Source organism: Gossypium hirsutum, chromosome A09 (assembly GCF_007990345.1).
Source record: "Gossypium hirsutum isolate 1008001.06 chromosome A09, Gossypium_hirsutum_v2.1, whole genome shotgun sequence".
NCBI lineage: Eukaryota > Viridiplantae > Streptophyta > Magnoliopsida > Malvales > Malvaceae > Gossypium > Gossypium hirsutum.
This window is the reverse complement of record NC_053432.1, coordinates 13013463-13036228: the sequence shown is the minus strand read 5'-3', so window position 1 is coordinate 13036228 and position 22766 is coordinate 13013463. Positions and strand designations below refer to the sequence as shown.

The 22766-nt window shown below is 37.1% G+C and overlaps 1 protein-coding gene and 1 non-coding gene across 2 annotated transcripts in view; both read left to right on the top strand.

Annotated features, from left to right (window-relative positions):
• The first annotated feature begins 14871 nt into the window (after positions 1-14871).
• LOC107889935 (uncharacterized) lies at positions 14872-15900 on the top strand. The gene has a single exon (XM_016814466.1). The coding sequence runs from the start codon at positions 14872-14874 to the stop codon at positions 15898-15900; it is 1029 nt and encodes a 342-aa protein (XP_016669955.1).
• A 6823-nt stretch (positions 15901-22723) lies between these two features.
• Positions 22724-22766, top strand: part of LOC121207226 (5.8S ribosomal RNA) — a 156-nt gene continuing 113 nt past the window's right edge. The window contains exon 1 of the ribosomal RNA XR_005902320.1: positions 22724-22766. This exon is cut by the window's right edge and continues 113 nt beyond it. This is a non-coding gene — a ribosomal RNA (5.8S ribosomal RNA).

Here is a 22766-nt window from a genome sequence, read left to right as displayed (position 1 = left end):
TCTCTGACTGCCACTCACATTACCCGTATTTCTAGGTAGTCTACCTCGAGTTACAATATTACCCGCTCTCGAGTTCTGTACTGGATTCTCTTCAGCTAACCCTAGGCAATCTCGAATATAGAGATCTGTCGATCCATATTTAAAATAGGCCCAATCATGCAATCTGTAACTTTCGGGATGTCATTTACCACAGTGTTTACACTCGGGTTGATTTGCTCTAACATTACCCACACTGGCTACTGAGGTAGCTCTCAAACTCACTGGTGGTTTAATCTGGTCTCATCGAGAATAACCCGATGTGGCTTTTGAATGGCTGAAATCATCTCAAAACTTCTTTGGTGCCAACTGGATTGACTTACTGAATGATTTCTTACGCAAGTCTCTAGCTTCAAAATCAACTTTCTTTTTTTCTTTCCTAAGCTCTTCAGCTTTGCATGCTTATTCAACCAATACTACAAACTCTTTTATCTCAAGTATGCCTACTAAGAATTTAATGTCTTCATTCATCCCATCTTCAAATCTTTTACTCATTATCGCTTTGGTGGAAACATACTCTCAGGCATACCGACTGAGTCTCACAAATTTTCGCTCATATTCTGTCATAGTCATCTGACCCTGTTTCAGCTCTAGAAATTTTTTCACTTCTGATCAATAAATCTCTGGCTGATATACTTCTTACGGAACTCAGTCTGGAAGAATTCCAATGTCACTCGTTCTCTCGAAACTACCGATACTAGGGTATTCCACCAATGATATGTTGTATCTTGAAGCAATGATATGACACATTTCAAACATTCATCTAGGGTATAGGACAACTCATCAAACACACAGATAGTATTATCAAGCCAGAAATCAGCCTTTTCAGCATCATCATCATCAGTAGCTTTAAACTCTTCAGCCCCATGTTTTTTGATATTATCAACAGGTGGCTTATACAATCTCAACGGATCACTTACTTGAGGTACAGTGGGCATCGAAGATGGATTAGTTGGGGGTGGAGGTTGTTGTGTTACTGGGTTTGTCCGGATATACTGAGTAAACCAATCATTCATCATTTGGTAAAAGGCTTGTCTAGCCTCTCCTTTCTGATTACTCGAAATCGGTCGAGAATCAACCGGCGATGTCCCTTGCTCAGGAGCAGGTGCTACACTCTCGACATCATCAGCTACAGCTCTGTCGGGATCCATTTACTATATGAAAATACATTTGAAATGTCAGAAGTCATCAAATTATCGTAGTATATAATATGTCATGTATAGCTAGACTCATACACGTTACGTTAGTCCTAGAACCGACTAAAATCGTAGCTTTGATACCAATAAAATGTAACACCTCTAACCCGTATCTGTCGACGGATTAGGGTCATGAGGCATTACCGAACATATTACAATTCATACAAGTATGCGTTATAAATTGCAGTTCGACATTTTAATCACATCAATGGTATAATCAATTCATATATCAAAATGTAATAGTTATATCATTCATCACATAGTATAAAAAAATATAATTCAAAGTACATCAGCATAACTAATACAGATACCAAACATATAACACATCAATATCTTTAATGTTGAATATTAGACCTATTCTTAAATAAGTCGTGCGCTTGCATAAGTTATACATTAATGGAAATAAATTTCAGTATTAACCTTTTTATTCCTACATGTAGCACCATTCTATTAGTCTATATGAATTTCATATTTTGCTCATTAATAAAATTTAATGAATCCATTCGAACATATATGTATATGTATAAATAAAGGCATCTAAACAGTTTCGAATAGAGCTTAATAGTAATTCATACTTGTAGTTAATATATATAAAAGGTGTAACATGTTACATATAGGTCAAGTACATTACCACATTTTTTGTACTTATACCATTTTCGGACACAATTAACAACTTCAACACTCACTCATAACAAAATTAATTTAAAAATTATTTCATAGTTTAGCAAACAATTACACATACAATTTAATACATTATAACATAACCGAACATGCTTTAAAGTTTATATACAAACTGCAAATTTGCGCTAGGTTCCAAGGCCACACTTTAATAATAGAATTCATACCAAGTAGATGACTAAAACAATCATGGAACATTTTCCTTATTAATACCATGCAAAGCCGAATCACATTATTCAATCCACACACCTATCCAAAATTTCCATCACCGAATTATCAAAACCAATCTCATTAGTTATTATTACTAAAACATATTAGATCAAAACTAAGTATAATAAGCAAGATCCACATGCATACACTATCTTAGTATAATACACATCTATGTTAACCACATTCATACCACATCTAAGATCTATAATCAAATTCAATACTCAAAACACATACCATAATTACCTCCAATCCATGGCTCATAGCATAATAATTGAAAATAAGCTCAAACTATAGCTCAGTCAAACCAGACTCAAGCATCGCATGGCTAAATTACACACAACCAAAATCTAATATTTCAAAATGAAATCCAACCTATACATGCCATATTTCGAGTTTGACTATTTAAATACCGAAACAGCAGATAGTGTGATGGACTTTGCCGACGATCCCCGAGCTTGTAACTTGAATCCAAAATCTATAAAATTGAGTAACAAAGACACACAAGGTAAGCTATCTTAGCTTAGTAAGCCATAAGCAAATAAACAGTCCAATAATATATCAACCTATTTAATTAAACCGAATTATATTATCATGACCAATGCTTAACCTTAAACCCACATATAAGATACAATGATACATTTTCATATACCATTTCTTTTTACCTTGATCGAATACTTACATAAATTAATTAATCATTATCTTTCAACTTTCGGGTCCAACATGTCAGCAAATAATCAAACATGCTTATACCATTTAAATAAGTTCAAGAATCACAATATGACATTATACACACATAATTCTTATTTGGCCGAATACTCATATAGTCACTTACCATGCTAGTAATCAACTTCTAAAGGCAAATAGTCATATTAAAATTTAGTACATATTCACTCAATTGCATAATCTCAATTATCGAAATAATATTTCAGATACATATATTAATTATATAACCGAAAATACCTCATCATACATACACATATATAAGAGTTATTCATGACAACTAACTATTCATTCAATAAGCCAAATACACATATAGCATACACATTTTCTTCTTTATTTGCACCTTCCAAGATTTATAATAAATAGCCAAGGTTTTTACTTAACTTACCTCAAATAAGTAACATATTAGTTCATATCTGGCACATAGCTCAATTAACACATTCGAACTTGATTTACCTTTCCCCGATGAACCATTCAGAATTGGATAGGACACTTTAACAATTACACATATCGTACAATGCCAACATCCCAGACGTGGTCTTACATGTAGTCACATAACGATGCCACTATGCCAGACAGGGTCTTACTCGTACACATATATCGGAATCACATATCAATGCCATGATCTTACTCACACAAATATATCGGAATCCTATGTCACAACATATGTATCCTAACTATTCCTAAGGTTCATATGGGGCTTTCAAAATCCTATGTCATGACATATGTATCCTAACTATTCCCAAGGTTCATATGGGGCTTTCGGACGTCGTAACTCGGTCGAAATGAATTCTTGTACATGGTTACCAAGCTTATTCACATTCGGCAAAAGCATGTATAAATTCATATTGTACATACCAGCATGTATATTTAGTATTTAACTACAATTAAACACATCTATTTGCTTATAAACTTACCTTGGACGTTATAAAACGAAACAGGGCAGCTAGTCGACGATTTTTATTTTCCCCCGATCCAAATCTGATTTCTTTGGTTCTTAATCTAAACATATTCAAATTAAGCTCATTCAAACATATTTTCGTTCAATTTTGTCCAAAAACACATAAATGGGCAAATTACCATTTTACCCCTGACTTTACACTTTTTACAATTTAGTCCCTATTGTACAAAACACAAAATATTCAAAATTTCAAGATACCCATGTTTGGCCGAATATTCCTATGTTCATACAAGCCTATTTATTTCATTTATTTCACATTTTAGTCCCTCAAATTATTATTTTTGCAATTTAGTCCTAATTACTGAAAATCATCAAAAACTCCAATACAAAATATGTTAATCTAAAACATATCTTTCATATTTCATCATCAAACAACAAAAATAACAAGCTATCAACAATGGCACAATCAAAATATTCATCAAAATAAAAAATTAAAGCTTGGGTCTTGAAGATTACTAAGCAACGATCTCAAAAATGTAAAAATTATCAAAAACTAAGCTAAGCACGTACCTTGATTGAGCTTGAAATTGGCCGAACTAGGTTTTTCTTTTCTCTTTTCTTTGTTTTAGTTTCGGCTATGGTGGAAAGAAAATATGAGCGATATTGTTTTATGTTATATTTTATAATATATTAACTTTTATTATTTTTTTACTAATTTACCCTTAATGAACTTATATTAAAACCATATTTTACAAACCTATTGCCGTCTATATAATAAACCTATGGGTTATTTTCCATTTAAAAGCTTCCACTTATAAAGTCAATAACAAATCAGCGCTTTATAAATTAAACTACCAAATTCTCAATTTACGTGATTAAGTCCTTTTATTAAATTGGACACTCAAACAACAAAATTAAATCACGAAAATTTCACAGATATAAATTCACACAAAATAAACATAGAAAATAATTTTTAAATATTTTTTAGACTCAAATTCATGGTCCCGAAACCACCATTCCATTAGGGTCTAAATCGGGCTATTACAGCATGTTTGTATGAAATTTTCATGAAGAAATTTTATGCCTAAAGTGTCCAATTTGAAGTTAGGGACTAAATTGAATAAGTGGCAAAATACATGTTATAAAAGCTTTGAGCATGAAATTCATTGGATTATTAGTGAGAGGTCTTTAAATAGCAATTTGACCAAGTTATAAAATTTTGGACAAAAATGGGCATGAATAGGAAAAATTTGAAAGAAAGGTCTTAAGGGCATTTTGGTCATTTAGTTAATAAAAGAATAAAAAGGGAAAAAATCAAGAAAAAATGATTTCCATCTTCTCTAAGGGTGCCAAAATTTAGGGAGTCTCCACAGCTTGGGTTTTCAACATTTCAAGCTTGATTGTAGGTGCTCCCAGGCCCCGTTTTTAATTTTTTTTACATTTTTGAAGTTGTCATCAATCGATCTAGCTATTTCTACCAATATTTTAAGCTAGCGTTCATGTTCAAAAACTTACCCATGTGTGACATGCTTGTATTTTGTTGTTTAACGGAGGAATATGAATGTTTGATGTGTGATAATCATCTTTTACTAAGTGATTTTTAGTGAAAATACCAAAAAAGGACTTATTGTAAAAGATGAAGAAATGGGTATTAGAGATGTGATTGAATGAGAAATATGGGATGATATGAGTTAGAATATGAATCTGCTAGGCTTGGGTAACCAAGAAAATGCATGCATTTCATTTTACGAGCCTAGGGACCAATTTGTAAATAAGTGAAAAGTTAGGAGTAAAATGATAATTTTACCAAAGTTTGTGTTATGGGTCGATTTGACCAATGTATGTATTGAACGAGATAAATTTGGCATTATAGATCAAGAAAAATGTGATTTGGGTCTTGATCGGGGAAAAACAAAGTTTACAAGGATTAGGCTCGTTTCTATCATTTTGTATTGAGGTAAGTTCATTTGCAAAGAATGAAACATGTACCATACTTTAGATGCTTTAATATTGCATGTATGGTGAGTATATACATATTTAATGTGATGTTGTATCATGTGTTTAAATTCTTACACTTTTATTATGAATTATGCTTTGAATATTTCATGAGTATGTGATTGGTGCTATGGATATTGAAATTGACATTACGAGAAAGTTTGACAGATATGTGGTATCGAAGAATCCTGTTTGAACCTTAGGAATAGTTTAGGATACAAGTGACATATCACTAGGAACTATGTAATCTGAACTCATGAGTTGTGGTTTGAGTTCATGATATATATGACACATGTTTTGGCATTCTGGGTTCTAGTCTGGTATTTTTTACCAACGGCTAGGTAATCTAGCATGAGTTGCAGATACCTGATAGCTTGTATGGATAGACTTGTGAGTAGCTCGAAAGCGAGCAACATATGATATGAGATATGAGGTAGCGTTGGCTATATATGGGGCACTTAGGTGTGAAATTTCGATGTATCCAATAGTATTCCAAGTGTTCAACGGGTAATCCAAAGAAAAGCCTAATGGGTAATGTGTAATCTTAATGAATATGAAAAAGACGAGAAAGTAAGTTATGTTGTGCAAGTGGGCACAGGTATGTACATCGAACTCATAAGAATGCCAAGTGATATGATGAACTTATGGTAAGAATATGCATATGTATATTTATGTGAAAAATACGATTGAGAAGTTGTTAAGAATACAAGATTATGTTCAATATGTTAATGTATGATTAATGTTTGTTTAAGTTGCATTTTATTTGCATGTGAACTTACTAAGCTTTAAAGCTTACCCTCCTTTCTCTCCCTTTTCTTATAGTGTCGCCAAGCTAGCTCGGGGGTCGTAAACCGTCGGAGACTCTATCACATTATCAATTGGATAATTGGGTATAGTTAGACTTATTATTTTGAGTATGGCATGTATAGGGTGTTGGTCTTTTTTGTTATATGTCATATTGATGTAGCCAAAGGTGTTGGCTTATGATAATATTGATTCATTTTGTAAATGGCCATGAGAGATGGCTCATATTGATTATTGGGTTATAACCTTAATTATTTATGCATGCATGCAAATGTGTTTATGCTTGATGTGGTTGGTTGCTTATGGATGATAATGTGAGATGAGTGGCATATGTGGTTAATGAATGAATGGGGACTAACAGGTACGACCATAATAATGGTGCAATTGAGTAACTTGAAAGAAGAACTATAATGATGCATGAAATTGGTGTGGAATGCCATATGGTAGTATGATGATTGGAGTATATGATAGGTCCATATTATGAAGTCATGGATTAACCATGAATGTGTTTTCTTGTGTAATTAAATGTGCCATGTTACATGCTATGAAATGAAATTATGTGTGTAAGTGTTTAAGGGTGGAAAATGGCTTGGAAAATAGCGTCAAAATTGTCCACAGGGTAAACACACGGGCATGTGTCTAAGCCGTGTGTGACTAAGCCGTGTGTGACAGACGGTCTGCCCCATGGGCGTGTGATCCGGCTGTGTGTCCCCTGCACCCTAATTATGAAAATTAGTATGCCTAGTAGTAAACATACAGGCAGAGACACGGCCATGTGTCTCAACCGTGTGAAGGAGTCGGCCTTAGGACATGGGCGTGTGCTCAGGCCGTGTGAGGTCTGCACTTAATTTTTGGAATTTAAATAACCACAAGGCCTAAGCACATGGGCGTACGATTTGGCCGTGTGACCTTATTTAGATGATGACATTATAGTCAGAGAGTTACATGGGCTGAGGACACGGGCATGTCCTAGAGCCACACGGGCGTGTGTGACCGCACGGCCTACCTACACGGGCATGTGACTCTCCAAAACAAGAAAATTTTCTAAGTGTTGTAAAAATTTGAAAGTTTTTGGTTTAGTCCCGATTCATCCTTGACGTATGTTTTGGGCCTCGTGGGCTCGTATAAGGGACGATTTTTATATGGTAATTAGACCATTAAGAAAAGTTAGTAGATATTTTTGGATGAATCATCCATGGAAAATTAGAAAATGAAAAGGACTAAATTGGAAAGATAAAATAATAAAAGATGATATTTTAATTAAATAGAAAAATATCATCATTTTGTATCATCGTCCCCAAATTAAGACATTGAAACCCTAGGTCAGAGAAAAGTGCTCAAGAAAGCTTAGCTGGCTCAATTGCGTAAGCATTCTTGTCCCACTTCTAGTAATTTTTATATTTTCGAGATCGGAATAGCTTAATCTATCTATTTTGAGGATTAATATGCAAAGATATCAAAGTATAGAAATTTTAACATGGATGAATATGTTGAAATTTTGAAATTTATGATAGAAAATGAAAGGTTGTTGATAGATAAACAACTTTTACAAAGAGAATTTTGATGAAATCATGATTTAGGGACTAAATTGAAAAGTGGTAAAACTCATGGAAAAAATTTGATTTTTTTGAAATTCATGGGCTGTTATTGTAACATGTAAAATTTTTTTAGGCTTGAAATAAGGATTAAATTGCATGAATTTCATTTTCCGAGCTTAGGAACAAAATTGTCATTTATGAAAAGTATAGGGGCAAGATAGTAATTTTCCTAGGAAGTGAATTGATTTAAGTTGAGTATGAAATGGATTAAATTGATGTTAAATTTATATATTTAGATCTGAAAAACTCAAATATGAAGTTAGATCGAGGAAAAGAAAAAGTGCCAGATTAGTAGATTTTTGTATACAAACAAGTATCGAGGTAAGTTCGTGTAACTAAATTGTGTTTATTTTTATGCTTGAATTGAGTGTGGTATGTGTTTATATGAATTATATAAATGTTATAAATGTATGAAATAATCACATACCCGTTAATGTTCAGAAAATGATAAGTTTCGTTTGAATAGTGAAATTCGATGGATACAGCATTTTCCCCATATTGATTATGGTTCTGACAGAATATAACTCAGATGAGCAATCCTATTAAAAGCCTTCTTGAGCATTCCTATTATATAGTTCCTATGAGCATCCTGATCGGTAGCGATCCTACATGTGTTGTGCACTACTGCAGCTCTTTGTGAGCGTCTTGTTACATGATTCGATCGGTTGTGATCCAGCATTTATTACGGACACAAACGCAGCTCTTCATGAGTGTCCTAATATAGGCTCTTATGAGCTTCCTGACATAGCTCGCTTGAATTCCTATTAAATGGCTATTTGGTGCTTCCTGATTATAACTCTTCAGAGTTACCTGTTAAGCTCTATGAGCTCCCTAATTAAAACTCTTATGAGTTTCCTGTCTAGCCCAGATAAGCTTCCTAATATAGCTTACATGAGCATCCTATTACATGGCTCGAGAGAGTGCTTCCTGATTATTTGCCCTAATGGGTTACCCTGAACATGAATTAACAGATTATTATTTTGTACACCTTAAGTTTACTATCCTGAGTATCCATCGAAATTTCAATGATTCAATGGATAAGACTCCCGAAATGAGAAACTATGAGTTAAATGAATTATATTTTGAACGTTTTTGAAATACCTAAAAATTTGTAGCGTGATGAGATCATCTCTGTTTGATTAAAATTTTATGTTATTTACATGACTAACATGTTGGATGAGTGCATGTGGTTAGGAAGTTAGCCAAAATAATTTGGATGCATGATTTGTATGCTTATTATAAATGAATAAATATGGTAAGTTAAATTATTGTTATACGAACTTACAAAGCATTAAATGCTTACTAGGTTTACTTTCCTTTATTTTATAGTGCTCTGAAGCTTGTAAAGGTTAAAGATCGATCGAAGCATCATCACACTATCCTCCAGCTCGTTTTGCTATAAATAGGAAACTTACTTTGATATAATGACATCTATAGGCTAATGGTGGCAAGTAAGGGTATGTAAATGTTTTGGTTGTAATTAGCCATTGGAATAACTAATGATAACATATTTAATATAATTATGCATGAAGTTATATCATGTTTGATATGTGAATATTCTTCGATTAGTAACTTAGATATAATCACACTTGGGCAAATATATGATTAGAAAAGGGTAAGATGAATGCTTGAAAATGAGAGCAACATGACATGTATAAAACTCGAATATTAGTTTGATTTATATGCCTTGAATTGGTTGCTGAATATATTAAAGTGTTGACATAGATGTAAGGTAAAAATAGTGAGAAATAAGGCTAGGAAAATAGCCTTATTTTTTCCACACGAGTAGACACACGGGCGTGTGTCTCAACCTTGTGTGACACACAACTATACGCACGGGCGTGTGGTTTGGCTGTGTGTCCCTTGCATCTTAAAAATTGAGAAACAGAATGCTCAGAATTGGTCACACGGGTAGAGACATGGGCGTGTGTCTCAGCTGTGTGAAGCACACGGCCCAGCACACGGGTGTGTGTCTTGGTCGTGTGAATCCTGTACCTATTTTTGAAATTTAAATTTTCCACACGACCTAGCACACGGGCGTGTGGTTGGCCATGTGACCCATGTCAGTAGCTACCCTAATTTGAACACGGGCTGGGACACGACTGTGTACCTTACATCGAATGCCCACACGGCCTAGGACACGAGTATGTCATTGATCGTGTGAGCCACACGGCCTGGCTACACAGGCGTGTGTCCCTTGTACCTAAGAGAAATTTTGAGATTTTGTGAAAAATTGTCTATGATTCTAGTTTAGTCCCAACTCTATTCTAATATGTATTTTGGCATTGAGGACCCATATGAGGGACATTATGATTGATTTTTAGAAATGAATTATAAATGACATGAATTAACTGTAATTGAACTGTAAACTCCGGTAATACTCTTTAACCTTGTTCTGGCGATGCATACGGGTTAGGGGTGTTACAAACGTGGCTCCAAATATCAATTCCATAACATTATCATCAATTTAAGGCTTATATAGACCAATCAAAATAAAAGTTTAGTAAAAATGTAATGTCACGAAGGCAAATACAAACATCTTCAGCAAACGTAAATAGGTCCCATGACAGCTTCCAAAGGACATATACTTCCCATATAGGATCACCATTACAATCACAACACAACAACCATAGCTCAATACAACTTTAGCTTTCTATAGCTTTTACTCCCCCTTTTTATTCAAGAAACTTGCCAACTAGAATACCAAAGAGCCATACTCTCTTTATTGGACCAAGGCCAAATGAATATTGAAGAATATGAGGATTAAAGATGGTCAATCCAAATAGAAGCAAGTTAGTCCATCGAATCAAGAGTACAAGATTACTAGACTGAGTGAACAACAGTGCAAGGATCATTTGCTTTGTAGATCATTCCTTAATGCTATCTTAGTGTCTGAAATCTACTACATGACCTTATCTCAAGTTGTAGCATGACAATCATACGACTATGAGATTCAATAGACGATCTTAGATAAACAACCATTCTCTTATTGAATCCTAAAGTGTTGCTTAAAGTACCAACGGAAGTGAAGCCTCCTTTGTGATAGTTGTTGCATAATGGTCTACTTGGGATTCTCCTTCCTCAATTGCTCGCCCAACTGTCTCTGTAGTAACATGTGTAATGATCTCCACTTGACCCGATCGACCGGATCTGAGTATTGGCTGTTACTTCCTAAAATGGATGTAACCTAGACTTTTTCTACTAACCTATATAACTTATACTAGCAATGTCTAATAAAATTTTCTACTTTTGTTTACTGAATCATTCATATATTCTTATTATAATTAACTCTTTGTACAATTTATGTTCGCATTTACATTCATAAAATAAATTACGAAGATCATTACTTAAGACTTCGCCCTTTCTAGTTATATGTATTTGAAATATTACTTAAGATCATATGTGTAGGCTTTAACTTTGCCTAATGGCTTTTCGTATAGCTTGGTCTCTATCATATAGCCTTAATACTTTGCATACATCTTTCTTTCATTCTTCCTCTCTATGCATATCAGCATGGACCACCGCTTCCTAGTGTAACCTTGGCATCGCCTCCCGACACACTCTTCTTTATATTCTTGAAAATCAATACATTCATAGTAAGTTCATCAAAACTTAGTGAGATAAAATATAAGTACTTGATTTATTTCATCGTAACAAGTCTAGTGTTTGATACTTCACTTTTTCTTCTTGGCGAATAATTTATTCTCTACATCTCTAGGTTGTGCTTATTGTATTCTCCTTTGTCATATTCTGTTTAGAGACCATACCTTATTCAAAATCGCTTGTCTTACCCATAGTCATACACTCATAGCTACTCTCTAATTATTTTTCGCATTCTTATAGGAAAGAAGGACTACATCCACTCCTCGACATGAAACATTCATCATCACCATTATACTATTCTTACTGCCACGATCCACTAAGATTCAGCCCTTTATCGCTTCGATTTGTCCCTCCCCTCATCTCCCTTCCGATCCCCTCTTGTTCTTTTTCACGTCCCGACCCTAGGGTCCCCAAGTGGGGGACTTAGTGTAAGGAGTTAATTAAACACTTGACTGTGCCGCCGCCTTGAGAAACATGGCATAACGGGGGCGTGGTGGTGCGGGTGTGAGCTCCCAATTATTAGTGGTCTGAGCAATTGTTCAATTTTCTGCCGTGTCGTGCCATGCCATCATGCTATACTTTATTCGGTTTCTTGTATTTGTTTTGGGCCAATAGAAAAATTTCTGAGTTAAACACTTGGCTGTACCGCCCCCTTAGGAAACATGGCACAACAGGGGCCATGGTGGTGCGGGTATGAGCTCCCAACTGTTGGTGGTCAGGGTACTTGTTCAATTTTCTATAGTGTCGTGCCATGCCATCATGCCATATTTCATTCGGCTTCTTGTATTTCTTTTGGGCCAATAGAAAAAATTTTCAGTTAAAACTACTAAGTGTAGGTGGCCTAAAAAAAACTGTCCCCATTTCAGGCATGTGCGGGAGCCTTGGGCAACATCCTAACATAGGCCATCCCATGGTGCGGGTCATTGGGCAACATCGACACCTTGGTGCCTCAGATGTGGGGGAGCATTGGGCTGAAAAAAGTGTCCCTATTTCAGACATCTGAAACTTGTCCCTATTTTAGACACATGAATGTCGACTGGTAGCGCCTGGTAGCTGGTAGGTTGCCTGGTAGCAGCAGCAGCAGCGTAGCGTGTTTTGGTTTTTCTCCAAGATTTGGGTGATTTCTTTTCTTGTTTTTTTTGTTCGTGGGTCTGCCTGTATTCTTTTGAATATTGTGGCAATTTGGAGGGTTAGGGGGTGCTGATTTGTGTGGCGTGGCCTTATTTTGTTGTTCTTTGGTTTGTATTTTGTTACTGTTCGGTGTTTTTGTTTTTGTTGCGGAATGATCTGATTTTGATTAACGCTGGAAAAGACGTTTTTCTTGTAGTGCGAGTTGAACGATTATTCACGGTGATTTTTGTCCTTTTTTACTATTTTTTTTGGTTCTTGGTATGTTGGGTACGCTTTTCAATGTTTACGTACGAAGTGCATGCTTTATTTGGGATAAATCACTAAAAGCTTTGAGGCGGGCCCCACGATGGATGTGAAAAGTGGCGGTGCTGTTGACTTTTCTACGTTTCTTGTTTCATTGTTTCTGCATGGATTAACGGTTTCTTTCAAACCCTTTCGTCTTTTTGTTTTGCTCTGCATGCATGTACGGTTTTCTTGGCATGTTATTTGTTCAATTTTTTTTGTCGCTTCTGGGTGCTTCGTCTTTCTCATCTCTGGAGTAGTTCCCTTTGGGTTTCTTGATGGGAATTATTTTCTTTCACCTGGGCTGATTCTTGTGAAGTTGGTGTAGTCTATTAGCATCTTTTTTATCTTTTTGCTTTTATCTGATTTCGTGTTTTGGTTGTCTCTGCTTTTGTTTTTCTTTTTTTCTCTTCGAAAGTTTTAAAGTTTCTCTTTTCGTCTTTGTTAGATTAGGTTGCTGCGTTTCTTGTATCTCGTTTTCTTTTTGTCTTATTGTGGTCTGCTAGGTTTCGCTGTCTCGAGGGTTTTTGGTCTCGGGGCCTATTTTCTCTTCTTTCTGGCCATTCGTGGTCGCTTTTTCTTCTCGATTGACTAATGGAGGAAAGGCCAGATAGTGATACGACAATATCGACTGATGAGATAAATGTGCTCCTGGGAAAGTTGAAGTTCTTGGAAGAAGAATCGGTTCAAATTATGAGTACAAATGATGGAAAAAACGTCAAAGGTTTCGAGTCATGGGCTGTGGGCAAGGTTATGGCGACAGAGCATCCGAACAGAGAAGCGATGTATAGGGTGTTTAAGTCTCTTTGGTATACAAAAGAAGAGGTGGACTTTGTTGCATTAAAAGAAGGGGCTGTCATAGTCAAGTTCGGATGCTTGGAGGATCGATGCTGAATTCTCAATCTTATGCCTTGGTTATTCGACAAATGCTTATTCTCAATGGTACCATTTGTGAAGGGAAAGAACATAGCTTCTTATGAGTTTGGGCTGTCGCCTTTTTGGTTAAGAGTATACAATATCCCTATTGAACTCATGGATCGCCAACTGGCAGTGGAAGTGGGGAACGCCATAGGTGAACTGGTGGCGATAGATTGGAAAGACAGAAATGGTGCGTGGACAGAATTCATGAGACTAAAAGTCAAAATCGATATTTCAAAACCATTGAGGAGGATTGTGAAGCTAGCGAGCAGATATGGTAGGGAAACGATAGGGGTTATAAAGTATGAGAGGCTTCCCGACTTTTGTTACGTGTGTGGGTTGATAGGACACACTTTTAAAAATTGTAAAGACAATAGGGAGGGTGCTGGGATAAATGACTCAAATGCCCAGTATGGAAGTTGGATGAGGGCCCCTTTTGTGAACCCGAACCAGGAGAAGAACATGAGGAGAAATGGGGTGGAAATAGTTAAGACAACAATCACTGCGAATGAGGACAAGGAGGAAAGTCAAAGAAATTCAAGGGATGAAAGTGGGCAGTCAGCCCAAAAAGGAAATGAGAAGGGGGTGAAGAAGGCTCGATATCGACATCACCTGTGGAAAAAAGAAGTCATAAGCTTATACGTGACTGCATGGGATGGTTTAAGCATAAGAGGAAGCGCATGAGGGGGCCAAATGGAAACAACAGTGAAGAGAGTCCATGCAAAGTTGTTAGGAGGAGATTAATGGAGAGTGTATCACCTTTTAAGGCGGTGGCTGGTGACCAGCCCCGCCAGGAACCATGAGGATAATATGTTGGAACTGTCGTGGGGTTGGAAACCCTGCGACAGTTCATGATTTGAAGCAACTTCTCGTTGCAAATGATCCGGATATTATTTTCCTTTGTGAGACTAAAAGCAATGCTAACAAATTTGATTCTGTTCGTAGGAAGTGTAGAATGGAGGGATGCTTGGCTGTGAACGCAGAAGGCAGAAGTAGGGGGCTGGTTATGATGTGGAAAGATAGCAAACAGGTCGAAATTCAAACCTATTCCAGCAACCATATTGACTCGTTGATCCATGTTGAGAATGACCGCCCCATTCACTTCAAGAGTTTTTATGGTAATGCTGACCCTAATAAAAGACAGAGCTCTTGGAATATGCTTAGAAGGGTTGGTCAGATGGTGAATGAAAAGTGGATCATTGGGGGTGACTTTAATGCTTTATTTGATGAGGCAGAAAAAGAAGGGGGTAGGAGAAAGGCAACTATTCTTATGGAGGACTTTCACTCTATTATTGATGAGCTGTCGATGGTGGATTTGAAGATCGACAATGGGTGGCTCACCTGGGTCAACAACAGGGAGGGCACAACCAGGGTTAAAGAAAGGCTTGACCGATTCCTTATGTCCGCCAATGCTGTTAACAGCTTCCCTTTCCTGGAAACGAGGGTGATTCGGCAGTCCAGCTCTGACCATGATGCTATCAGTTTAGACACGGATGGTAGGAGGCCGAGAGATGGTCTTAGGGATCCTAGACTATCTTTTGAGTATGACGTTTGCTGGGCTAGAAATGAGGAAGCTAAAATGATTATCAAGGAAGCTTGGCAGCGTGGTTCCCAGGATACTTTGGAGAAGATTTCGATTGTGGGCAATGAGCTTGGAAGGTGGCAGTATAAGAAGCTTAAGCAAATGCGGAATCAAATTGGGTCGCTGCAGGCGAAGATAAATTGTACTATTGATGGCCAGGGGAGCAACCATGAGGGTAATAAACTCAAAGCTATGCGTTTAAAGCTTGGCAATTTACTGGATATTGAGGAGAAATTCTGGGCTTAAAGGTTGAGGGTTATGTGGCTAAAGGAGGGGGACAGGAACACTTGGTTTTTTCACGTCAGAGCTACTAACAGGAGGAAAAAAACCACATTGCTAGACTAAAAGACATCAACGGCAACTGGAGGGATAACACTGTTGATATTTGTAAAGCCATCAGGGAGTATTTTCAATTCTTGTTTAAGTCAAACTTAAATTCTAATAGTGTGCTTAACCTGGACTATATAGAGAGATGCATTTCAGGGGAGGTTAATAAAAAATTGTTGAAGGATTTTACAGAGAACGAGATCAATGAGGCCTTTAATCAAATGGATTTTAGGAAAGCTCTGGGAATTGACGGATTGTCGGGAAATTTCTTCAGAGAAAACTGGGACGTTGTTGGAGAGGACGTTATTAATCTGTGCCTTGATATTCTTACGGGAGATAAAAATATGGATTGTTTAAATGATACTTTAATTGTTTTAATCCCTAAAATTAAAGAGCCAGTGGACATGACTAATTTTAGGCCCATTAGTCTTTGTAGGGTGATATACAAAATTGTTGCGAAAGTGCTTGCCAACCGGTTGAAGGAAACGCTTCCGTTATGCATTAGCCAAAATCAAAGTGCTTTTGTTCTGGGAAGGATGATCCATGATAACATTTTGATTGCCCATGAGCTAGTCCATTATCTTCAAAGTGCTAAGAATGGTCCAAACAAAGGATTCATTATGAAGCTCAATATGAGCAAGGCATACGATCGAGTGGAGTGGGCTTTCATTGAGGAGGTGATGAAAAAGATGGGCTATGCCGATGCTTGGGTGACGAATATCATGAAGTGCGTCTGATCGGTTCGTTACGTGGTGAAGTGCAATTCTACTCTTTCTGAAAAAATTATGCCGAAAAGAGGCCTTAGACAGGGGGACCCTCTATCTCCTTATCTCTTTTTATTTTGTATGGAAGCTTTTTCAAAATTTTTGATTCGTGCTCAGAATAATAATTTGCTTAAGGGTATTCGGGCTAGCATAAACGGGCCTCGTATTAATCACCTATGTTTTGCCGATGACGCTCTTCTTTTTGTTCGAAATAAAAAAAGAGATGTCGAGGAGAGTCAGGAGTTGATCAAAACACTTGCTTTCATACGGAGGGAAAGAGGTTTTCATCAAGTCAATTATGCAAGCTATTCCGACATATACGTTCTCGGTCTTATTGGCTCCAAAAGGCATTATCGAGGAAATCCACACAAAAATTAGTCGTATGTGGTGGAATAACAATGACAAAGCTCGCGGCTGGGCCATGATGGCTTGGGAAAAAATGTGCTATCCCAAGGGAATGGGAGGCATGGGCTTTAGGGACCTACAGCTGTTCAATTTGGCTTTGCTGGGCAGACAGGTCTGGAGGCTTATGACGCATACGGATACATTGTGTTTCAAAGTGTTAAGTGCCAAGTATTTCCCGAATGGCAATGTGTTCAGTTACAAACAAGGTGATAAACCCTCATTCACATGGACGAGCATTGCTAAGGTGGTTGATGCTCTCAAGGATGGTTTCCTTTGGCAAGTAGGTGATGGCAACACGATCGATATTAGGAAGGATCATTGGGGAGTTGATGGCATTCAAGGTGAGTCGGTTTGTCGGTCTCCTTTTAATCATGACGAGAGAGTGGTCAAGGATCTGTGGGACCATAATTACAAGCGGTGGAATAGGGAAAGGATAATCGAGATTTATGGTGAAAGTTTGGGGGAGTGTATTTGCAATTTGCCCATTCCCCATAATGGTATTAAAGACACGAGGGTGTGGATGCAAAACCCGCATGGACTTTACACGTCTAAGTCAGCTTATTCATGGCTGCTTCTTAAGAAAGTGGGTTTAGGCCCTCACAGATTTTTCTGGCGTGCTTTATGGAAGCTTCAGATGCTCCCAAAGATCAAAATATTTAGCTAGAGGATTGGTCAAAACATTCTCCCCACTTTCGACAATATTGCTCGCATCCGTCAGGGTTTCCAAAACATTTGTTCGAGATGCAAAGACAGAGAAGAAACACTGATTCATGCCATGAAAGACTGTCGAAAGGCTCGTGAGATTTTGGCTACTGGTGGGTTAAACAATAGACTGCTTACTGGGGAATACACCAACTGCATCGATTGGTTGGAGGATGTTTTTTGTGTGCTGGATAAGAAAGTTGTTGCTGATTTCTTAACTCTGCTTTGGAACAGCTGGAATGATAGAAATAATATGCTTTTCAAAAGGAAAATGGATGAAGCGGTGACGGTCTGGGAAAGGGTGACCATGTTAAGCAAGGACTTTCTCATTTATAATCTGACAGAGCCAGCTATTATTCCTCTGACTCTGACGATTAAAGAATGGAGAAAACCCCCTCTGGCTACATCAAAGTGAAAGTGGACACTGCTGTTATTAATGGGAGCAGTGGCTTGGGCGCTATCGCGAGGGACCAAGATGGCTTTGTTATTGAGGGATGCTATAATTTGTGATGTTACGTAATAATACGAGTTGACCCTTGTGGTCATTTTTTTTTTCAAAAAAAGAATGCCGCCTAGTAGCACATTGACATGTTTTTTTAGCTCTTTATGGGGGAGGTGATATTGAGCGAGTATGGGATGTCCAGGGCACTGCCCATGCCCATTTCATGCCCAGACGTTTGTGCCCCCACCACAGGTTAGGTTCCCGGTGGTGCTCTGGCGAGCTTTCTCGATGGTGCTCTGGTGAGCGATCTTGGAATATAGAAAATGATGCTACGAGTCATCCCGATCCCTCCCCCAATTCCCTCCCCTTTTGAATCATCTCGGTCCCTTCCTTTTTGGAACAAGAGCCTCCGACACCTTGGGCCCTTGGTCGTGTCAAAGCATCATGCACCATTGGTAACCTAGGACGCCAATGGTGCGGGAGCATTGGCACATTGCTACTTGGACGTGCTGGAGCCTTGGATGCCATCGGCAACCTAGAATGTCGGTGGTGCGAGAGCCTCGAGCAGCATTGGAACCTTGGTGCCTCGGATGTGCGAGAGCCTCGAGCAACATCGGCACCTTGGTGCCTCGAATGTGCGGGAGCCTCGAGCAGTATCAGTGTAACACCCCTAACCCCTATCCAATCGCTGGATTAAGGTTAAGAGGTGTTACCGAACTAAACATTTAATTATCACATTCATATAGTCATTAAACACAATCCAACAAGCTGAAAACTATACAAACATTCAAGATCATATGCCATATTCGTATGGCTAAATATTTACATTTACAAAATATTGTTCTCAGTAGTCTAACCTATACATGCCACATCAACTCCAAAATATAATAGTACCAAAATGATCAATAGTGTGATGAACTACTGACGATCCCCGAGTCGGTGGCCAAAATCAACAATCTATAAAACAGAGAAATAAAGAACAGAGTAAGCTTTCAAAGCTTAGTAAGTTTTAAGCAATTCAAACAACTAAAACTTGTCATTTAAAACGAGCATTTAGTATCACAAAACGAATATTCTAATTACAAATCACTTGGCCGAATATACACAAGTACACCAATTAAAAAAAACTATTGGCCGAATATATATGTATATAAATATATAAATACACAAAGAAATTTCAGCACATACTTTACTTTACTTTATAGCTCATACAATTAATTTAAGTCACATACTTTCATGTAATGACAGACATCGACCGAATAGGTCATGCTCTTATTCGTAGATATAATAATCATTCACACACATATATCATTCTTTGATACTACTAATTCACTTTTAAAAAAATCAATTCACATACGAGTACCTAATACGTACCTGAATATCATAATGTATCATACATAATCAATAGTAGTTTACCTCGAACTTTCGAATTCATAATCTTACTCGAATCACTGGCGTTAAGCCTGCTAGGTTTAAAACCCGAATCTAGTCACCAGCACAAAACCTATGGGACTTTAAGCTCAGATATAATACCAGCACTAGGCCTGCGGGATTAAACCCTGATATAATACCAGCACGAAGCCTGCGGGATGTAACCCAGATATAATTCCAGCATATAGCCTGTGGGTCTTTAAGCCCGGATACACATCAAATATCATGCATATTTAATCATATATTAACACATCTCATTCAACATCTCACATTAGTAGTCATTTGCTACATTTGGATACAAGCTCCATATTAACACCATCATTTACATTTCGGTTCAAAAGTCATACATAAATATTACATATCCATTTCATCATTCAAGCTTAACCCATAGTGACCATTCGACTATAAGTCATATACATAAATTATTTATCACACAACTTAATTCAAGTAGAACCAAAAGGTCACAATTCATCTAATATATATACATATCAAACCATCATCAATTATATACTAAAGGTGACTACTCAAAACTTACCTCGGATATACTTGAACAGTTATTGAGCTTAAATTCAAAAATTTTAAACTAGTCATTATTCGACTATTCAAGCATTACTTCAGGAATATAATATATATATTCGACTTTCACACATATAGATCATAGTAAGTTTATAAGAAAACATTAAGCAACTCATTAACAAATTTTTTATCAATGTTTACCACAAAATCACAAATTCACAATAAGCTGTCTTCTTGAGCAACAGTCACTAAATTATTTATAACTGGAGCTACGAAACTCCAAATCAATTGATGTAAAATTTACCTGAAAATAGACTCATATATCTTTTATCCATAAAAGTTTCAGAATTTTTAGTTTGGCCAATCAATACCAGATTTTTCGTAAAGTTTCCCCTGTTTCACTGTTTGACTAATCTGACCACCCTTTACTACGAATTAAATTTCTAATTGTACAGAAGTTAAAATATGTTTTCGTTGATTTCATTTGAAACTAGACTCATTAAGATTTAATTACATAATTTATTTAGCTTCTAACTCCACTCCCACAATTTATGGTGATTTTTCCAAATTCACGTTACAGCTGCTGTCCCGAGCAGATTTACTACAATTTACTCTTTCACAACTCTTTGCATTCATATTATTTAAACATGTATATCACCAATCAATTTCATCACATATATATATAATTTCACTTAATCATAATCTCAATACAACATATCGTGCTCAAATCATTATTCAAGTTCACATTCAGCATTTTCACAAATACACAAGCCGATTTCATGCACTCATCTCTAATGTTAATTAAGAAATGCCGAATGCACATACTTCACTAAAACTCAAAATTTAACTTTTTCACTTCAATAAACCACTACTTATTCATCAAGACATCAAATATAAAATGCATAATACTTAAACATTTATACCGAATTTGCTAGCACATAAGACCTTTGGCCGAATGTCCTTAAACTCTAGCCACATCAATTTATTCCTTAAGACACATCCAAAACCACATTCGGCACCTCCCAACAACAATTTAGAAATTCTCAAATTCACTCACAAGTACAATTATATAACATATAAAGCATTAAACATTTTTCATCATGAATCTATAGCATGACCGAATACTTTATTTCTTTTCTCCCTAAATTTAAATTCGGCAATCCTATAAACAAATACTAACCTTAACTTTCAAGCTCAAACAACTAACAACTCAACATATCCAACATAATTATCCATACTAATGACATCAAAGCATCTACTAAGAATTTCAAGTTCCTTGGCCGAATTTCAACCCTCCAAAATAACCTAAATTCAAACCAAGAAATAGGTAGAATTCCAACTAATCATCCAAATTATGCATACATTTCCAAGAGTGGCATTATACATACCTTCTTCTAGCAATCACCTTAGCTGAAATTTAGACAAGAATTTTCTTCTTTCTCCCTTCTAGTTTCGGCAATGGAGGAGCAAAGATGAACCACTTTGGTTTCTCCTCCCACTACCCAATATTTTATTTCCCTTAATTCTTTAATTCATTTAGTTGAAAATAATATTAATATAAAATACATATAATATGTATCATGGCCGGCCACTATCAAAAATGGACAATTTGACATGCAAGTCCATTTTTTTATAACATGCATTAATAGACCATTTTAAATTAACCTATCACATTTCAAAAATGTCTCACATAAGTCCTATTTAATAAATTTCACATACAAATGATAAAATCAAAGCATGAAACTTTCACACATGCATTTGCACATATTATAAGTATAGAATATAGTGGTTAATTATTTTTGTGACTCGGTTTTGTGGTCCCGAAACCACTTTCCAACTAGGTTCAAATTAGGGTTGTCACAATTAGAACCTTGGTGCCTCAGATGTGTAGAAGCCTCGAGCAACATCGGCACCTTGGTGCCTTCGATGTACGGGAGCCTTGGACACCATCGGCAAACTAGGCCCTTGGTCGTCCGGGAGCCTCGAGCACCACCGGCACCTTGGTGATTGGATGTGCGGGAGCCTCGGGCACCATTGGCACCTTGGTGCTTGCATTTGCGAAAGCCTCCGCACCATCGGCAACCTAGGCCCTTGGTCTTGAGGGAGCCTCGGACACCATCGACAACTTAGGCCCTTGGTTGTTCGAGAGCCTCGGGTACCATCGGCACCTTGGTACTTGGATGCGCGGGAGCCTCGGTCACCATCGATCAGTCTTTTCGTCCTTTTGCCCAACGGAGGTAGTGCAGGTGCATCGTCACCTCTTGCCACCCCTGCGTGCTGAAGCGGCTGGTCTTTTCGTCCCTTTTCTCATCGGGTGGGGTGAGATGTCAAGATCAACCTTTTCGATGCAAAACCAATAAACCCCCGGCGCGAATCGTGCCAAGGAATCCAAATGAAAAAAGTGACACATCTTCTGTTGCCGCACCGTTCGCGGTGTTAGTGCTTCAGTGATGTTGTTCTTTTGTCGCAAAATATATAGAATGACTCTCGGCAACCGATATCTCGGCTGTCGCATCGATGAAGAA

Coding starts and splice junctions, on each gene's coding strand:
- LOC107889935 (XM_016814466.1), top strand. CDS start 14,872: ATGAGGATAATATGTTGGAACTGTCGTGGGGTTGGAAACCCTGCGACA.